Source organism: Manis pentadactyla, chromosome 14, assembly GCF_030020395.1.
Source record: "Manis pentadactyla isolate mManPen7 chromosome 14, mManPen7.hap1, whole genome shotgun sequence".
NCBI lineage: Eukaryota > Metazoa > Chordata > Mammalia > Pholidota > Manidae > Manis > Manis pentadactyla.
In genome coordinates, this window is record NC_080032.1 from 24,414,493 (window position 1) to 24,431,656 (window position 17,164).

Genomic DNA, 17,164 nt, shown 5'->3' on the forward strand with positions numbered 1-17,164 from the left:
CTTCGGGTTACAATGAAACATAACCTCCAAAATAATGATTTTGGTCACCAACAGTTCTCTGACTTGTCTAATCCACCAGGTCTACCAAACCCATGGCTGCTGAAAGGAGAAAATGAGACCTCATGGGACAAACTCATCTACGAACAGTAAAGCTAAGAATTGGATGAAGACCAAATGCTGAATAATAAATAAATATGTATGCAGAAGTGGAAGAAAAAGATGCATCAAATGATGAAACTTAGATATTTTTTTCCATTTTTTAAAAAGTTTACTGAGAGAAATCCTAAGACGAAGGAGTTATAAAAAGCCCCACTTAACTAAAGGCAAAATAAGAGTAGAAAATTAACATCTCCTTTAAAGAATAGTGAACAACTTCCAAGCAATAACTCTGGAGCAAAACTGAAGGAAAAGATAGTTTCAAAGTAGAGATATTTTCCCAGCTCCTCTACAAAATTAGTCCTTCAAACATTTTATGTTAAGATAATTCTTAAACTGATAAAAGGAAAAGACTTAATTTTACTTTTTATGGCTATTAAAGATCCCCTTTTAGTTGTTCAAATGGTTTGAAATATTGTTCATGTAATTACTGCAAAATCTACAAAACAATGGTTGAGGTGAAAGTTACACTTAAAAATTTTTATCAGTTGATATGAAACAAAAAGCTCATTATACAGCAGTCCCCCTTAGCTGCAGTTTTATCTTCGGAGGTTTCAATTCCCTGACGTCAACTGTCTGTCTGCAAACAGATGATGCTCCTTCTGATGCATCATCAGGTCAATAGCAGCCAGCGCTACGGCACTGTGTCTACATCATTCCTCTCACTTTATCTCAGCACACAGGCATTTTGTCATCTCACATCATCACAAGGGTAGGATATTTTGAGACAAACAACACATACAATTCATGCTTTTATTACAGTGTATTGTTATAATTCTATTTTATTATTAGCTACTATTGTTAATCTTATTGTGCCTAATTTACAAATTAAACTTTTATCTAAGTATTTACATAGGAAGAAACATAGTATATCTTGGGTTCAGCACTATCCCTGCTTTCAGACACCCACTGAGGGTCTGGAATGTATCCTCCATGGATATGGGGGGACTGCCGTACTTAGAGGACAATGTTTAAAGCATGTAACACTGTGATCTGTTGTTATAGGGTCAAGTTAATTCAGTATAATTATATTTTTACATATTCTTTTAATTGTATGTATAATAACTTTAATCATTAAAATTTTTAAAAAAGCACAGTGGAAACAGAAGTGACTCTGACATGGTTTTCCAAGAGTTAACATATGTTAAACACACTATGATGTATCTCTGTTTATTTGTTGTGGAGGTTTGAAGACAAACAGCTACACTTTCCTGGAACCCCTTTCTAGGGCCACCTGCGGCCATTTGAGGATAATGAAGGGAGATAAAAAGAATTCAGAGAAAATAACAGAGTTAAGCCAGGCAAAGATGTACTATAAGATAGACATGTCCTGGGTAAAGGAGAAATTCAAGTAAACAGAATACTAAAAACTTCTACAAATAAAAATAATTCAGGGAAAGGCTGAGTGCACCGAGTGTCGCGGGAGCAGCGTTTCGGTGTCCCCTGCTCCCGCGACATGGCCTTCAACTTTGGGGCTCCGTCGGGTACCTCGGGCACCGCTGCAGCCTCCGCGGCCCCCGCGGGTGGATTTGGAGGATTCGGGACAACATCTACCACAGCAGGTTCTGCATTCAGCTTTTCTGCTCCAACCAACACAGGCACTACAGGACTCTTTGGTGGCACTCAGAACAAGGGTTTTGGATTTGGTACTGGTTTTGGCACAACTGGAACTAGTACTGGTTTGGGTACTGGTTTGGGAACTGGACTGGGATTTGGAGGATTTAACACACAGCAGCAGCAAACTACATTAGGTGGTCTCTTCAGTCAGCCTGCACAAGCTCCTACCCAGTCCAACCAACTGATAAATACTGCAAGTGCTCTTTCTGCTCCAACGTTATTGGGAGATGAGAGAGATGCTATTTTGGCAAAATGGAATCAGCTACAGGCCTTTTGGGGAACAGGAAAAGGATACTTTAACAATAACATTCCACCAGTGGACTTCACACAAGAAAATCCTTTTTGCCGATTTAAGGCAGTAGGTTATAGTTGTATGCCCAATAACAAAGAAGAAGATGGGCTAGTGGTTTTAGTTTTCAACAAAAAAGAAACAGATATTCGAAGCCAGCAACAGCAGTTGGTAGAATCATTGCATAAGGTTTTGGGAGGAAACCAGACGCTTACTGTAAATGTAGAAGGTATTAAAACATTGCCAGATGACCAGACGGAAGTGGTCATTTATGTTGTTGAGCGTTCTCCAAATGGTACTTCAAGAAGAGTCCCAACTACAACATTATATGCCCATTTTGAACAAACCAATATAAAAACACAGTTGCAGCAACTTGGTGTAACCCTTTCTATGACTAGAACAGAACTTTCTCCTGCACAGATCAAACAGCTTTTACAGAATCCTCCTGCTGGTGTTGATCCTATTATCTGGGAACAAGCCAAGGTGGATAACCCTGATTCTGAAAAGTTAATTCCTGTACCAATGGTGGGTTTCAAAGAACTCCTTCGAAGACTGAAGGTTCAAGATCAGATGACTAAGCAGCATCAAACCAGATTAGAAATCATATCTGAAGATATTAGTGAACTGCAGAAGAATCAAACTACAACTATGGCCAAAATTGCACAATACAAGAGGAAACTCATGGACCTTTCCCACAGAACCTTACAGGTCCTAATCAAACAGGAAATTCAGAGGAAGAGTGGGTATGCCATCCAAGCTGATGAAGAGCAGTTGCGAGTTCAACTAGATACAATTCAGTGTGAACTAAATGCACCTACTCAGTTTAAGGGCCGACTAAATGAACTGATGTCTCAAATCAGAATGCAGAATCATTTTGGAGCAGTCAAATCGGAAGAAAGATACTACATAGATGCAGATCTGTTACAAGAAATCAAGCAGCATTTGAAACAACAACAGGAAGGCCTTAGCCACTTGATTAGCATCATAAAAGATGATTTAGAAGATATAAAGTTGGTAGAACATGGATTGAATGAAACTATCCACATCAGAGGTGGTGTATTTAGTTGACATTTCACAAACTTCTGTCAAAGGTTTGAAAAATATGTCTTCTTGCTACATCAGGCCTTCCTTAAGAATGAAACTGACTACATGGAGGAAAAAGAAAAATGTTCTCCTGGCTTTTTTTTTGAGGAGGTTACTGACCAGTTATTGTTCATCATATCTGAAATAAGTCATTTCACAGCTCTTCAAAGATAGCTTTTAAAAGATTTATATCTAAAAGCTGTTACTTCTTTAAAGGGAGTACATAATTACCAAAAATATGTACTATTGTATGACAGCATTGTTCTCAGAAATCAGTGTTTAATGATTGTTCTCCATTGAGCCTGTGTTCTGCTTTCCATAGCAAACACAAATTATCTACTTTGCACCTAATGAATAAACTACTTGGCTGTTCGAGGTTTGTACTTCAAAATGTAAATGTATGTCAGTTTTATATTTGTGAATTCATCTGTGGGAGGAGTAAAGATAATCCAAGAGTATTTAATGATTAATGTGGTTTTGTTTCCATTCTAAAAGATTTGAGAATATATTTTTATATTATTTTACTTATTTGAACTTACTGAATACATCTAAGCAATTAGGGTATAACAAAATTACATTTTATCATTTTAGCAATTTTTTTGTTTAAACCTTTTCATTTCTTAAAGATGAAAACTAAATAAATTCTTGATTTTCATTACTTTGAGAGAATTTTGTCTGATGCTTTAAATAAATTCTTGATTGTCATTAAAAAAAAAAATAATAATAATAATAATTCAGAAAACTCTGAAATAAAAATATCTGAAATTACATATTTAAAGAGTATATCACATACCTGAGAATATTGATCAAAAATGACTAATACCAGAATATAGTCTAATAAAATCAGCGAACTTTAAAGAGATAATCCTTTGGACATGTAGTAAAAAAGGACTAAATTAAAAAGCAAAAGAAAATTAGAGCACCATCAAACTTTGACAGCAACTCTTTACCTCAGAAGGATCAGCAGTAGCATATTTAAGATTAAAGGAAAGAAAATGTGAACTACATAATTCCTATCTGGTAAAACTGTCTTTGAAGTACAAAGGCAAAAACTTAGAGGCATGTAAGAACAACTCAGGGAATAATGTTCCCATAAGTCCTTCTTGAGGAATCTACTACTTTAGACAACAAAATGACTAGCGAGATACTAACCTCAGGACAGTGAGTGGTGGCGCTTTAAATATAAACTAATTACCTGTAAGGCTATGATTACATAAAGATTAAAAGAAGAGCATGTGATACAATTTACATATACTAACAACTCTGAAACAGCACAACTATTTTTTTTTCTCTTCACACATTTTATTTTTATTTTTTTTGCACTTGACCTTATTTATTTATTCACAGACTATTTATTTATTTATTATTTTTAAAATTTTGGTATCATTAATCTACAATTACATGAAGAACATTATGTTTACTAGGCTCCCCCCTTCACCAAGTCCCCCCCACATACCCCCTCACAGTCACTGTCCATCTGCATAGTAAGATGCTGTAAAATCACTACTTGTCTTCTCTGTGTTGCACAGCCCTCCCCGTGCCCCCCACTATACATGCTAATCATAATGCCCCCTTTCTTTTTCCCTGCCTTTATCCCTCCCTTCCCACCCATCCTCCCCAATCCCTTTCCCTTTGGTAACTATTAGTCCATTCTTGGGTTCTGTGATTCTGCTGCTGTTTTGTTCCTTCAGTTTTCCTTTGTTCTTATACTCCACAGATGAGTGAAATCATGTGGTACTTGTCTTTCTCCACCTGGCTTATTTCACTGAGCATAATACCCTCTAGCTCCATCCATGTTCACAGCTACTTTTTAAAATGGAAAAATGAGGGAAGCAGATGACCAAAAAAGTTATTTTTAAATTATTTTCAGGAGTATCGGGGTATAGTATCACCCGATATTTCATCACCTTGTGTGCTCTGGAGAACAAGGGTCATTAGTACAGAAGAACAACTAGTTAAATATCAGAGAAGAGGGGATATAAAAATTCTGCAGTCTTGAACAGGACAAATAAACATGAATTTAAGACACTGTATCATGTATGAAAGTATGTACGCATGCACCCACACACACACACACATTTCCCCCCTCCTCAGTGTGTCCGCAGGCATACTAAACAAAAGAATGTAGTTATAGAACAATGGAAAAATGAATCTTTAAGGCATAAAGCATTATTAGGACTAACAGTCACTATATATTAAAGACCGGGTTTGATTTACTAAGAATATGTAGTAATTCAAAAAGTTGTACCTAGTAACATCTCTCAAAATGTATTAAATAAAAATGTATACAATGAACAAACCCATAATTACAATGATGAATCATTAAAACAGAGAAAAATACAATTGTAAAATTGGCACAAAGCAAACAGATAATTACAATGGAGGCAATGAAAATGTATTACATATCTGAACAGTTAACATTTCAAAGAAACAAGTCTTACTTGCAATGACAAGTAAAAGCCATCATCTGGTCCCGACAGTTCAGCCCAAATCTTGGTAGCTTCCTCCCACGACATTCCCCTCTCTACACTAATCTGTAAAAGAAATAATTCAAATCAAACTCACTTCTCTGAGTGGCTACCACAGAACTGACATTATACTTGAATGTGCATGTTTTCCAAGCTTACAGTATATAACTCTACATGGCCAGAGGTTGAATATCCTGGCGTCAGAAACTTCTTAACATCACTTTTCCTCACTTTTTCATCTCCAGAACCAAGATCTTGAACAAGAAAAGCAACATTTAACTGTAAAAAGAGCATTTTATCAGTAATATACAGGATGTTTTAAAAATTTTTCCTGACTTACCTAAGATTCCCATATCATATCTTCCATTTTTTTTGGCATTTTGAACAACTGCTGTAAGTGTGTCTGCAAAATACTGGAATAACGCGTTCTGTTGATGCACTTCCATGCCCAAAATTCTATTTAAGAATTTCCCTATGTTGTTATAATCTACAATGACAAGATTACACAAAAGATTTAATGCACTCAAATGGCAATTTAAAATATATTCATCAAAGTTTAGTCAGGTCTCACTTTCTCCTCTAAAGCCTTCCCTCACAACCCTTGCACGGTGCCCAGAACAGAGCTATATGACCATTTCTACCTCTATCAATAAGCATGACGATATCACATGCTCAAGATATTTGCCGAATTGAATTTTTGCATCTTCAACTTCACCTACTGAAAGTATAAACACAATTTAGCACATGAGAATGTTTGCTCTCCAACACTAATTCTTAACTTGTAAGGCCATAAGGGTTGTTAAGTCAGTGAAGCTCAACTCGGGCTGCACAATTAGAACACCTTTGAGTTTTTAAAAAATTACCAATGTCTGAGCTTCAGCCCTGACTTCAGGTATTTTCTGAAAGCTAGACAGTTGATCATATATACAACCTGGTTTGAAAACTGCTGCTATATGGACAGAAGAGAGCTCTAATCTCTTGAATAACCACAGTAGCAAAAACTACTCAGTGCTTTGTGAGCAGAGCACTTAGTAACAGGGATTGAAAACTACAGACTTGAAGCTCTCCCTTCACATGAACAAAATGAGCTTTAATGATACAGCAACAGTTATGTAGATATACAAAACTAATACTATTACCTTTATCTAGAGTAAGAATTCCTGAGCGATCCTCTACATTTATCAGACCAACTCCTATCAGTCCCTGTCGAACATCTGTAAGAAAAATAAATTTGTCAAATAACTCAATGAGCTGTTACCTAATTAGATGACATCAAGTTCTAGGATTAAGACCCAGCCTATCTTCCATAGTCCCTATTAACTAAAATGGAGCCCACAGTCCCCAAAGACTTTAAGGCACTCCAAAATCCTACAGTACTCAAACTTCACATGATATTTTATTATTTCATTAAAATATCTTATCTTTCCAACAGCAATATTAAGCAGTGAACATCTTTGTCTACACAGCTGTTGCCCACAGAATCTAAACAATCCTGAACATATAGCAGAGTACTAGCTGTTGAATAATTGTGTAAATAGGATGTAATCGTGCTTCCTTCCCAAATGTTACCTATGAGTATTGACAAGGTGATGCAAAAGGTAAGTAGCATGTATTAACAGTTAACATGTTCTGAACTGTGTTACTATGAGGACAGTTTCTGGAGCTTTTAAAAAAATACTAGTGGTCCAGGTTCAAACCTAGACTTACACAATAAGGGCGTAAGAGAAAAGGGTCAATAGGAAGCATGATTACATCCTATTTACACATGTACTTAATCTGCTAGTACTCAGCTACATGCTCAAAACAATGTTGAGATTCTGTGAGTAACAACTGTGTAGCCAAAGATCTACACTGCAAAAATCCTCCTTTTGGAAACCCATCCTCTGGAGGGAAATCACCTGTCTGGAAGGATAACTGTAATTTTACCACTGTTGGCGATAGGGGAAAAAAATCTGAATATAAGGAAGGGAATGACTCAAGAAACGATTATATAAACTAGCTGCAGAATATTATGCAACTGCTAAAAATGTTAGTACTACAGCTACTGTCTTGTGATGCCTGTAATGTATTAAGAAAAGAAGATTTCAAACAGTTATCAATGACATTTAAAAGAAAAGCTGGGCTTAAAATAAACATGGAGAAAAGATGTAGAAGGCCACACTCTGCTCAGACTGTCGACACCTGTGACTTGCACAGGTTGAGACTGGAAGGTAGGGCTTAAGAGCAGATACTGACTCATATTTCAGATTCTTTTCATTACTTATAATGAGAAAGTAACATGGAATTTTTAAAAACTAGAAATAGATCGGGGAGTCATTTCTGACACTCCCACCAATGACCCAAAAAAAAAAAAGAGAGAGAAGAAGGGAAGGGAAAGGCAAGGGGAGAAAAAGAACAGGGCCAAGGCTTGACTGTGCTCTTTTGTAAAATGCCATCAGTGATTATAATAAGCACTCCTGCCAGGTGGGTATAAATATGGACTGTTACGAACACTAAACGCTAATCTAGTTCAATTGTAAAGTACTTTCTAGTGAAAAACTCTAACTCTACAATGAATAGTATTTCAGATATCTAACATCTGTTTTCCAAAATATTATCATAGTTTCCTAAACTACTAAAACCATGTAACCTCCTTAACATTTATGGAGTAAAATCTGTTCTACAGATTTTCAAGATGGGCCTAGTAATTTCTACAGGCCTACCTAGCACTCATTTTTCTATTAATATGGAAGTTTTCCAAATGCACACATGTAAAAAGAATATTCTATGACCCACACACATACCCACCATCCAATTTTAACACTTTTTAATATAATACATGGCCAATTTTGTTTCTATCTACACACGCTATCAACTACCACAAATTATTTACCTAGATACTTCAAGATTAAATTTTTAAAACTATTTGGCATAGTGATTTTAAATTAACCAAGCAACCACTTGCCTCTATTAATCTAGTATTAACATGCAATAAAATGTCAAGAGCAAAAGCATTTCATTTGAAAAAAATTAAGTAAATCTGCTTATTAAAGGTCAACTTAGGAGTCTGGCAAGACTTCAACTGCTAAATTTTTTTAAATTTACATCCAAAAAAAGCAAAAACAGCAAATATTAGAATAGGTTTTGGTGCTCCTTCTCAATACTCAATTTCCTTTGTTTGCTGTGATTATTTTCAATAGTTACCTTTAAAGAATTCTCCAGGGTAGTCTGGAGGTGGTGATACCATAGGCGAATCTAGGTTTACAATGGATTTCATGACAATTTCTAAAGCATTTCTTCCATACTGCAATAAAAAACAAGTTTCATTCAGTGTTTGGATACCCTTCAATCACGTGACCAACTGAACACTATAAAAACCATTACTGTACCAAATACTCAAAAAAAGCGGGAATCATAATGTATTTTATACTACTTAAGGCCTATTTCACACCTTTGCACACTGGATGTTTAATAAATAACTGTTTTTCCTTTTAGGAACTTACAAGTGTTCACTCACAAGTATTTATTATATTCCTATTTCTCAAAAGGAATGAAAAGATTATACTGTAGACTTGATCCCCAAAGATCCAACACATGAAAACCTGTGCTTAACAGGAAGCCATGATTTCACAGAAAAACCATAGGAGGCAGTTTAAATTGTATATAGTAGCCACTTTCCCTTTTTGTTCACTACAGACAACCTACACTAGCTCAAGTTTTCAGATACTGAAAGCTGAAAATGTACCTTATTATCAAAGTTGAACCTGCTCAAATCTCTAGATTCTGTTGCTCTTCTGTCACCATGTGTAAGAGCCCCCTGTCAAAACAAAATTTTCAATCAGGGCACAGAACACAGGTAAGTAACATGTACCATTATTTTATTTTACTTTTTTGGTATCCTTAATATACAATCACATGAGCAACACTGTAGTTACTACATTTTCCTCATTATCAAGTCCCCATCAAAAACTCTATTACAGTTCACTGTCCATCAGCATAGTAAGATGCTATGGAGTCACTACTTGTCTCTCTGTGCTATACTTCCTAACCTGTGCCCCACCCACTGTTATGTATGCTAATCATAATGCCCCTAATTCCCCTTCTCCCTCCCTTCCCACCTACCCTCCCCAGTCCCTTTCCCTTTGGTAACTGTTAGTCCATTCTTGGGTTCTGTGAGTCTGCTGCTGTTTTGTTCCTTCAGTTTTTCTTTGTTCTTATACTCCACAGATGAGTGAAATCATGTGGTACTTGTCTTTCTCCACCTGGCTTATTTAACTGAGCATAATACCCTCTAGCTCCATCCATGTTGTTGCAAATGGTAGGATTTGTTTTCTTCTTATAGCTAAGTAATTTTCCATTGTGTATATGTACCACATCTTCTTTATCCATTCATCTACTGATGGACACTTAGGTTGCTTCAATTTCTTGACTATTGTAAATAGTGCTGCGATAAACATAGGGGTACATATGTCTTTTCGAATCTGGGATCCTGCATTCTTAGGGTTAATTCCTAGGGGTGGAATTCCTAGGTCAAATGGTATTTCTATTTTGAGTTTTTTGAGGAACCTCCATACTGCTTTCCACAATGGTTGAACTAGTTTACATTCCCACCAGCAGTATAGGAGGGTTCCCCTTTCTCTGCATTCTTGCCAACATTTGTTGTTGTTTGTCTTTTGGATGGTGGCCATACTAACTGGTGTGTGGTTTTAATTTGCATTTCTCTGATGATTAGCGATGTGGAGCATCTTTTCATGTGCCTGTTGGCCATCTGAACTTCTTCCTTGGAGAAGTGTCTGTTCATATCCTCCGCCCATTTTTTAATAGGGTTATTTGCTTTTTGAGTGTTGAGGCATGTGAGTTCTTTATATATTCTGCACGTTAACCCCTTGTCAAATATGTCATTTACAAATACATTCTCCCAACATGCACCATTTTTTGCATCCATCTGTGCAACTCAAAAACTTACCAAACTCTCAAGTCTTTTAGCAACAATAGATGCAAATCTTTGTTCTCCTGCCAATTCAGAAATCAGAAAGACATATTCTGGAGCAGTAACTTGGTTTGACCTGTGAGTTCGTCCTGTAATTATATTAAAAAATAAATAAATTGATTGTGTTCACTAGATACAGAGTATTCTGAGATCTCCTAGCATTTAACACTAGGCTGGTATCCAAATACCCTTAAACAAGAGGAAAAACTAAAGAAATAATGACAGCTGTACTAGTAATGACAGCTGTATCAACTCCCCAAAAGGTACAATATCAAAAATGCTGACATCCATATTCAGAACAATACTTCCCCTCCCAGGGGACAGGAACTGCCACAGAACTGTGAAATAATAAACATATTATTACTGCTACCCTAGTATGGTTAACCACAATGCTGCTGATGTGTAGCTGCTCTGGATTCTCCCAAAATTATTTTCTAAATCATTAGGTCACAGAGACATGAGCATGTAAGGAAAGGGAGGAGCAAGGTGTCCTCAGTGCAACTATGAGGTTGATAAAATAAGAGGTAGCAGCTGCTCTGACATGAACCTTGGACATCTAAAGGTCTTTGTGAAGATACTTCCAAGGAGCCTTGTTCTTGAATATGCCAGAAACACTAAGAAGGTCCACCACAGATCTTTTACATTTTTTAAAACAGGTAGGAAATAAATTCATGATGCAATCTGTATTTTAAGGTTTATGCAATACCCAAAAAATCTCCAAAACTTACATATATGTCAAAGTTTAAGGTGTCTAACATTCATTATAGGTTTTGATATGCACCTATTTTCCCAAAGATTCCTAGTTACCTATTAAGTGAAATTCTGTGCAGGAACTTACCAAATTGCTGAATTGCTCTATCAGCACTCCAGGGTAATTCTAAAGTCATATGAACTCTTCGCCTTTGATTTTTAGCTCTCCGATCTGCTTGTAATGAAATACCAGAGCTGGCAGCTTCTGAGATGATAGCAATATTCTGTATCAAATGTAAGGGAGAAAAAATTATCTTTGCACAAAGATAAGGAGAAAGGTACCTTAAATAAAGCCTTAAGTAGACTACTGGTGGTCCACCAGTATTAATTCTCTTCTTCCTATATCAAAGCCCCCAGTTTTACCTGGGTACACAGCTGCCCAGAATCAAGATTCTATTCCCAGTCCCTCTTGCAGCTAAGTGTGGACATGCGCCAGCCAGTAGATTAAAGGTGACACAACATCCGGGAAATGTCCTTGAAAGTTGAGAGCATACCCTTCTCCTCCTCTTTTCTCCTCTCTGCTGGCTAAAATGCAGAGATGAAATGAACTGAATGTGAAACATCTGTTGTGAAATATAGAGGTAACTTGGAAATGGAGACCCACATATTAAAGGATCCAGACAGAAGATGCCTAGTTTTCAAGGAGCATCCCAGTCCTGGTCTACCTACTCAAACTTGTACATGGGATAAATGAATTTCTACCTTGCTCAAGTCAGTATGATTTTGGATTTTCTGCCACTTAACAGCCAAAACTAGTATCAACTGATATAATCCCAATCACATATGAGCCTAAATTCATGAAAGGAGTACAGAATATAACTGTTAACACACCTCTACCTACAATCATTAAATGTAACATAAGCTTTGAAATATATCTAAAGGACAACTTTGAGAGTGGTAACTATCACCTATTTTCCAGTTGCAGAGGCAGAAAAATTCACTGAAATGTAAGGCAAAATGTGGGTAGAGAGTAAAATTTTATTCCACCCCTTTTAGATTAAGGAATGAGGCTGAAGTGGTCCCCTCTTTTGTAGTAACCTCATTAGTACATGCTTTATAGCAATTCCAAGTAGATGAAGAACTTATCTGGAAATCTCAAAAATTAAGTTGACTTAGTAATAAGACCCTCCATACAATGGGGAAATGACAGCCTCTTCAACAACTGGTGTTGGCAAAACTGGACAGCTACATGCAAGAGAATGAAACTGGATTATTGTCTAACCCCATACACAAAAGTAAACTCAAAATGGATCAAGACCTGAATGTAAGTCATGAAACCATAAAACTCTTAGAAGAAAACATAGGCAAAAATTTCTTGAATATAAACATGAGCAACTTTTTCCTGAACACATCTCCTTGGGCAAGGGAAACAAAAGCAAAAATGAACAAATGAGACTGTATCAAGCTAAAAAGCTTCTGTACAGCAAAGGACACTATCAGAACAAAAAGGCATCCTACAGTATGGGAGAATGTATTTGTAAATGACATATCTGACAAGGGGTTAACATCCAAAATATATAAAGAACTCACACGCCTCAACACCCAAAAGGCAAATAACCCTATTAAAAAATGAGCAGAGGATATGAATAGACAGACACTTCTCCAAAGAAATTCAGATGGCCAACAGGCACATGAAGAGATGCTCCACACTGCTAATTATCAGGGAAATGCAAATTAAAACCACAATGAGATATCACCTCACACCAGTTAGGATGGCCAACATCGAAAAGACTAGGAACAACAAATGCTGGTGAGGATAAGAAGAAAGGGGAACCCTCCTATACTGCTGGTGGGAATGTAAACTAGTTCAACCATTGTGGATAGCAGTATGGGGGTTCCTCAAAAAACTAAAAATAGAAATACCATTTGACCCAGGAATTTCACTCGTAGGAATTTATCCTAAGAATGCAGCAGCCCAGTTTGACAGACATATGCACCCCTATGTTTATCACAGCACTAATTACAATAGCCAAGATGTGGAAGCAACCAAGTATCCATCAGTAGATGAATGGGTAAAGATGTGGTACGTATACACAATGGAATACTGTTCAGCCATAAGAAGAAAACAAATCCTACCTTTTGCAACAACATGGCTAGAGGGTATTATGCTCAGTGAAATAAGTCAGCCAGAGAAAGACAAATACCAAATGATTTCCCTCATTTGTGGACTATAACAACAAAGCAAAACTGAAGGAACAAAATAGTAGCAGACTCACAGACTCCAAGAAGGGACTAGGTTACCAAAGGGGAGGGGTTGGGGAGGGGGTTTGTGGGGTATCATGATTACTGCACATGGTGTGTATGGGGTCATGGGGAATAAAGTGTAGCACAGAAAAGACAAGTAGGGACTCTGTGGCATCTTACTACATTGATGGACAGTGACTATAATGAGGTATGGGGGGTGGGCTCAATACCAAGGGTGAATGTAGTAACCACATTGTTTTTCTTGTGAAACCTTCATAAGAGTGTATATCAATGATACGTTAATAAATATAAATATAAATAAATAAATAAATATATATATATATATATATATATATGAGCCTCTACAAAAAGATTCTCCAGGCAACCACGGTCTCTACAGTGCAAGTCAATCTACACATCATTCACAGTCATCATCCTAACATAAAGCAGAGCAATAAAAAGAAATGGCAAAATCAAAGGACACTAGTAATCTGGGCAGGCCAGAGTATATTTCTAGACTAAAAATTAGACAGACACAAGAGAGTACCATTAGATATGGTGCCATTGAGATGACCTGAGAAAACACAGTATTTTAATATTTCGATTAAAGATTTCAAAAGCCTGCAGAGCTACTAAGACTCACATCCAATTCTGTGTACAATACAATAACACTTATTACACTCAACTTACGAGAAAATAATGAAAACGTGTAAAATATTTGGTGGTTATGTGCAGGTCTTAAAAAATACAGAACTTGCAATACACATGATTTATACTAAAAGAAAATCTCTAAACATTAACTTGCAATACACATGATTTATACTAAAAGAATATCTCTGAACATTAATCTCAATGTATGGACATTATTCTTTTTATTGAAAAGCATCCCAGAGAAACATACCTTGTCTCCATCCATAAATCTTTGTTTTTCCGTAATATTTAGTATCTCCACAGGGACATCAAGCTCAGATCTGGATTCATAAGATATGCTTCCATCATCGTTGCTTACAACCCTCCCCTTGCGGCCAGTCATCTGTAAAGCCAAACAGTATCAGTCACAACTAAGGTACTTAACTCTGGTGCAGAGGAGGCACAGAACCCCTGTATTACAGAAACCTGGGAGCTGGAAGCAGGTGAAGCAGCTGACGTGCACTGCAGCCGGTGCCACACCCGGCAAAGCAGCTGAGAGAATATTGCCCCTGGCTTTGAAAAGTTCAAACTCCAGGGAGAAAGCAGACATGTGGCAATGATCACAAAGGCTGTGTGACAGGTGTAGGGACACAAATCAGTATCTTGGGGCAAACACTCAGAGACTACAGGCAGGAATTCACTGGCTCTAGGATGACAACTAGAGTAGAACAAGAGCTCTTGGATCTAAGAGAAGAAATTACAAGTATTATGAGATGATACCCAAAATACCACTTTTTCTGCAGGGCTTAAAGGTGGCAAAAAAAAAATTCCCAAGAAAATATACAGCCCTATACATCTGCAAAGAAGTAAAAAGCTAACCTTTTCAAACAATATGGCTTCTCTCTCACTTACCAACTTTACATTTCCCTGTATGGCCCCGGAAGATGACTGGTTAGCCAGAGACGGGTAAGATTCCTCAAGGGAGGAACAACCTAAGACAGGCACAGTCACAGCGGGGCCATCAGGTGAGAAATTGGGGATCAACAGAGGTGAGGCTTAGAACCTCACCCCCCCCTGTTTTGAGAGAAATCTTCTGCATCCGTGGATGTTTTATTGCCCTTGTCTAGCTTGGATTAACACATAGTCTACAGGTACACACCTGATCATCTACATTTGCTCTCTTACAACACTAAACTATGTTTTCTACCTTTATCTTGCATCTACCTACCACTTCAGCATTTTATTAAAAATAATAGTAATAATAATAATAATAAAGGGAGAAATGTGGGATCCACATATAAATCAAGTATAAAAATCAAACGAATATTCATATTTGACCTGATTGTTTATAGTTCATAATGCATGATCAAAACTGAAAGTTTCTGTGATGACTGCCCTTGTACTGTTCACCATGTAAGAACTTGTTCATTATGCTTCAGAAGATTGGAGACTGACGAGAATTAGGCTTGGGGTGGATTAATGATTGTGCATTGAGCATTGACTCCCCTATACAGAATTTTATTGTTGTTAACAACCATTTGATCAATAAATATGAGAGATACCCTCTCAAAAAAAAAAAAAGAAAATATACAGCCCTGATCAAGCATACTTACCTCAGCAACGTTCTCAGGGCCACCAAGTTCATCAATAAGTTCATCCAGGGTGTTAGGAGGGAGGTCTTCAGCTAATTTTTCTAGTTTATCAAGCAGGTCTTTCTTCATCTGCTGGGCCCTTTCCACAGCATCCTGACTTGTTATAAGGCTATTGTTACTGTTGGTGTTACTGTTGGCTAGAGAAAGAAACATTTGTTAAAAATCAGTACAAAGTTTAAATATTTGTTTCATCTAAAAGTACATTTCACAGACAAAGCAAGCTTCCACATGGATACCTGGTGCACTGTTAGGAGGAGGCGAAATAACTGCTGTAGAAGAAAAACTAGGTCGCTTTGATCCAAGACCTGATGCTAATAAGGCACTTTGAATAGAATCTGGATCTATACTTTTCTTTTTTTTTTTATCTTTGTTTTTCTTATGGTCCTTTCTGATTAGCCAGGGATCTGAAAATTAAGCAAAGATGTGTCAAACCATTTGTTAAAACAAGTTCAGAATCTTCAACAGAAAAAAAAATCCTTTACTTTTTTTTTGTATTGTTATTCAATAACTTATTTATAAATCATAACCAACTACAGTGGCCCAGACATCCATACAACATGAGATAAAACTCCATGGTTTGAGGTTAAAGATAACTACACATAACTGATGTCATCATCTCACATAAATTAGCTAAATCTCCAGAAGACAGGGAAGCTTAGAGCGATCCACCAAGCAACATCACAATCTATGTGATGATTTGTACTGCACAGAAAGAAAAGGTTTTAATACAATATCCCATTTCAAATACACAGAATTAACTATCATTTAGTTTACATTTAATACATTGATGAACTTACCATCTTCATCATCCTCACTAGACTCATCTCTAAATGGATTGAAATCATCATCATCTCCAGAACTCAGGTTTTTAGAGCTCTCATAGTCACTTTCTTCATTATCAGAGGCATCAGATTCACTTCCACTCTCATCAGAACTGCTACCAGTGAGGCCACCTACTTTTCGTGCTTTTTTGGCTTCTCGAGTTATTTCTTCACCTACCCTCAAACCCCAAACAAGAGTGTTAGCCCAAATAAACTATGCTAAAGATCCAGGAAATTACATTTTGTTCATGTGTTAATCCAAATAAGAACTGTGGTAGAAAAGCATTTACGTTAAGTATATATGGACATAAAATTCACAAGTACATGCTAACCTTTTGGACTCCCATAAGAAATCAGGTTATGTTCAGTTGTTCTTAAGAAATTAGATACATAAGTACAAACTCAAGAATGTCTTCAAGTGCACATTTCAAAATGAATTCAGGACAAAAGAGATAAAACAGAATGCCTGGCATTGTCACACTTTAACTATGTATCAGGCTGAAAGAAAAGGCCTGGTAATTAGAGGTTTATAGAATTCTTAAAAA

The 17,164-nt window shown here is 36.7% G+C and overlaps 2 protein-coding genes across 6 annotated transcripts in view; one reads left to right on the forward strand and one right to left on the reverse strand.

Annotated features, from left to right (window-relative positions):
* SBNO1 (strawberry notch homolog 1) overlaps positions 1 to 17,164 on the reverse strand; it is a 74,123-nt gene that overhangs the window by 9,499 nt on the left and 47,460 nt on the right. For all 5 annotated transcript variants that reach the window (XM_036921991.2, XM_036921990.2, XM_036921988.2 and 2 more), the window contains 12 exons: positions 16,596 to 16,793; positions 16,035 to 16,202; positions 15,760 to 15,935; positions 14,418 to 14,549; positions 11,421 to 11,556; positions 10,559 to 10,671; positions 9,338 to 9,409; positions 8,797 to 8,896; positions 6,753 to 6,827; positions 5,954 to 6,100; positions 5,773 to 5,867; positions 5,587 to 5,679 (listed from right to left, as the gene is read on the reverse strand). In XM_036921991.2, the coding sequence (XP_036777886.2) occupies positions 5,587 to 5,679; positions 5,773 to 5,867; positions 5,954 to 6,100; positions 6,753 to 6,827; positions 8,797 to 8,896; positions 9,338 to 9,409; positions 10,559 to 10,671; positions 11,421 to 11,556; positions 14,418 to 14,549; positions 15,760 to 15,935; positions 16,035 to 16,202; positions 16,596 to 16,793 (1,505 nt within the window). The remainder of the gene's footprint in view (positions 1 to 5,586; positions 5,680 to 5,772; positions 5,868 to 5,953; positions 6,101 to 6,752; positions 6,828 to 8,796; positions 8,897 to 9,337; positions 9,410 to 10,558; positions 10,672 to 11,420; positions 11,557 to 14,417; positions 14,550 to 15,759; positions 15,936 to 16,034; positions 16,203 to 16,595; positions 16,794 to 17,164) is intronic.
* Positions 1,558 to 3,803, forward strand: LOC130680848 (nucleoporin p54). Its single transcript, XM_057492407.1, has one exon. The coding sequence runs from the start codon at positions 1,613 to 1,615 to the stop codon at positions 3,128 to 3,130; it is 1,518 nt and encodes a 505-aa protein (XP_057348390.1). The 5' UTR covers positions 1,558 to 1,612; the 3' UTR covers positions 3,131 to 3,803.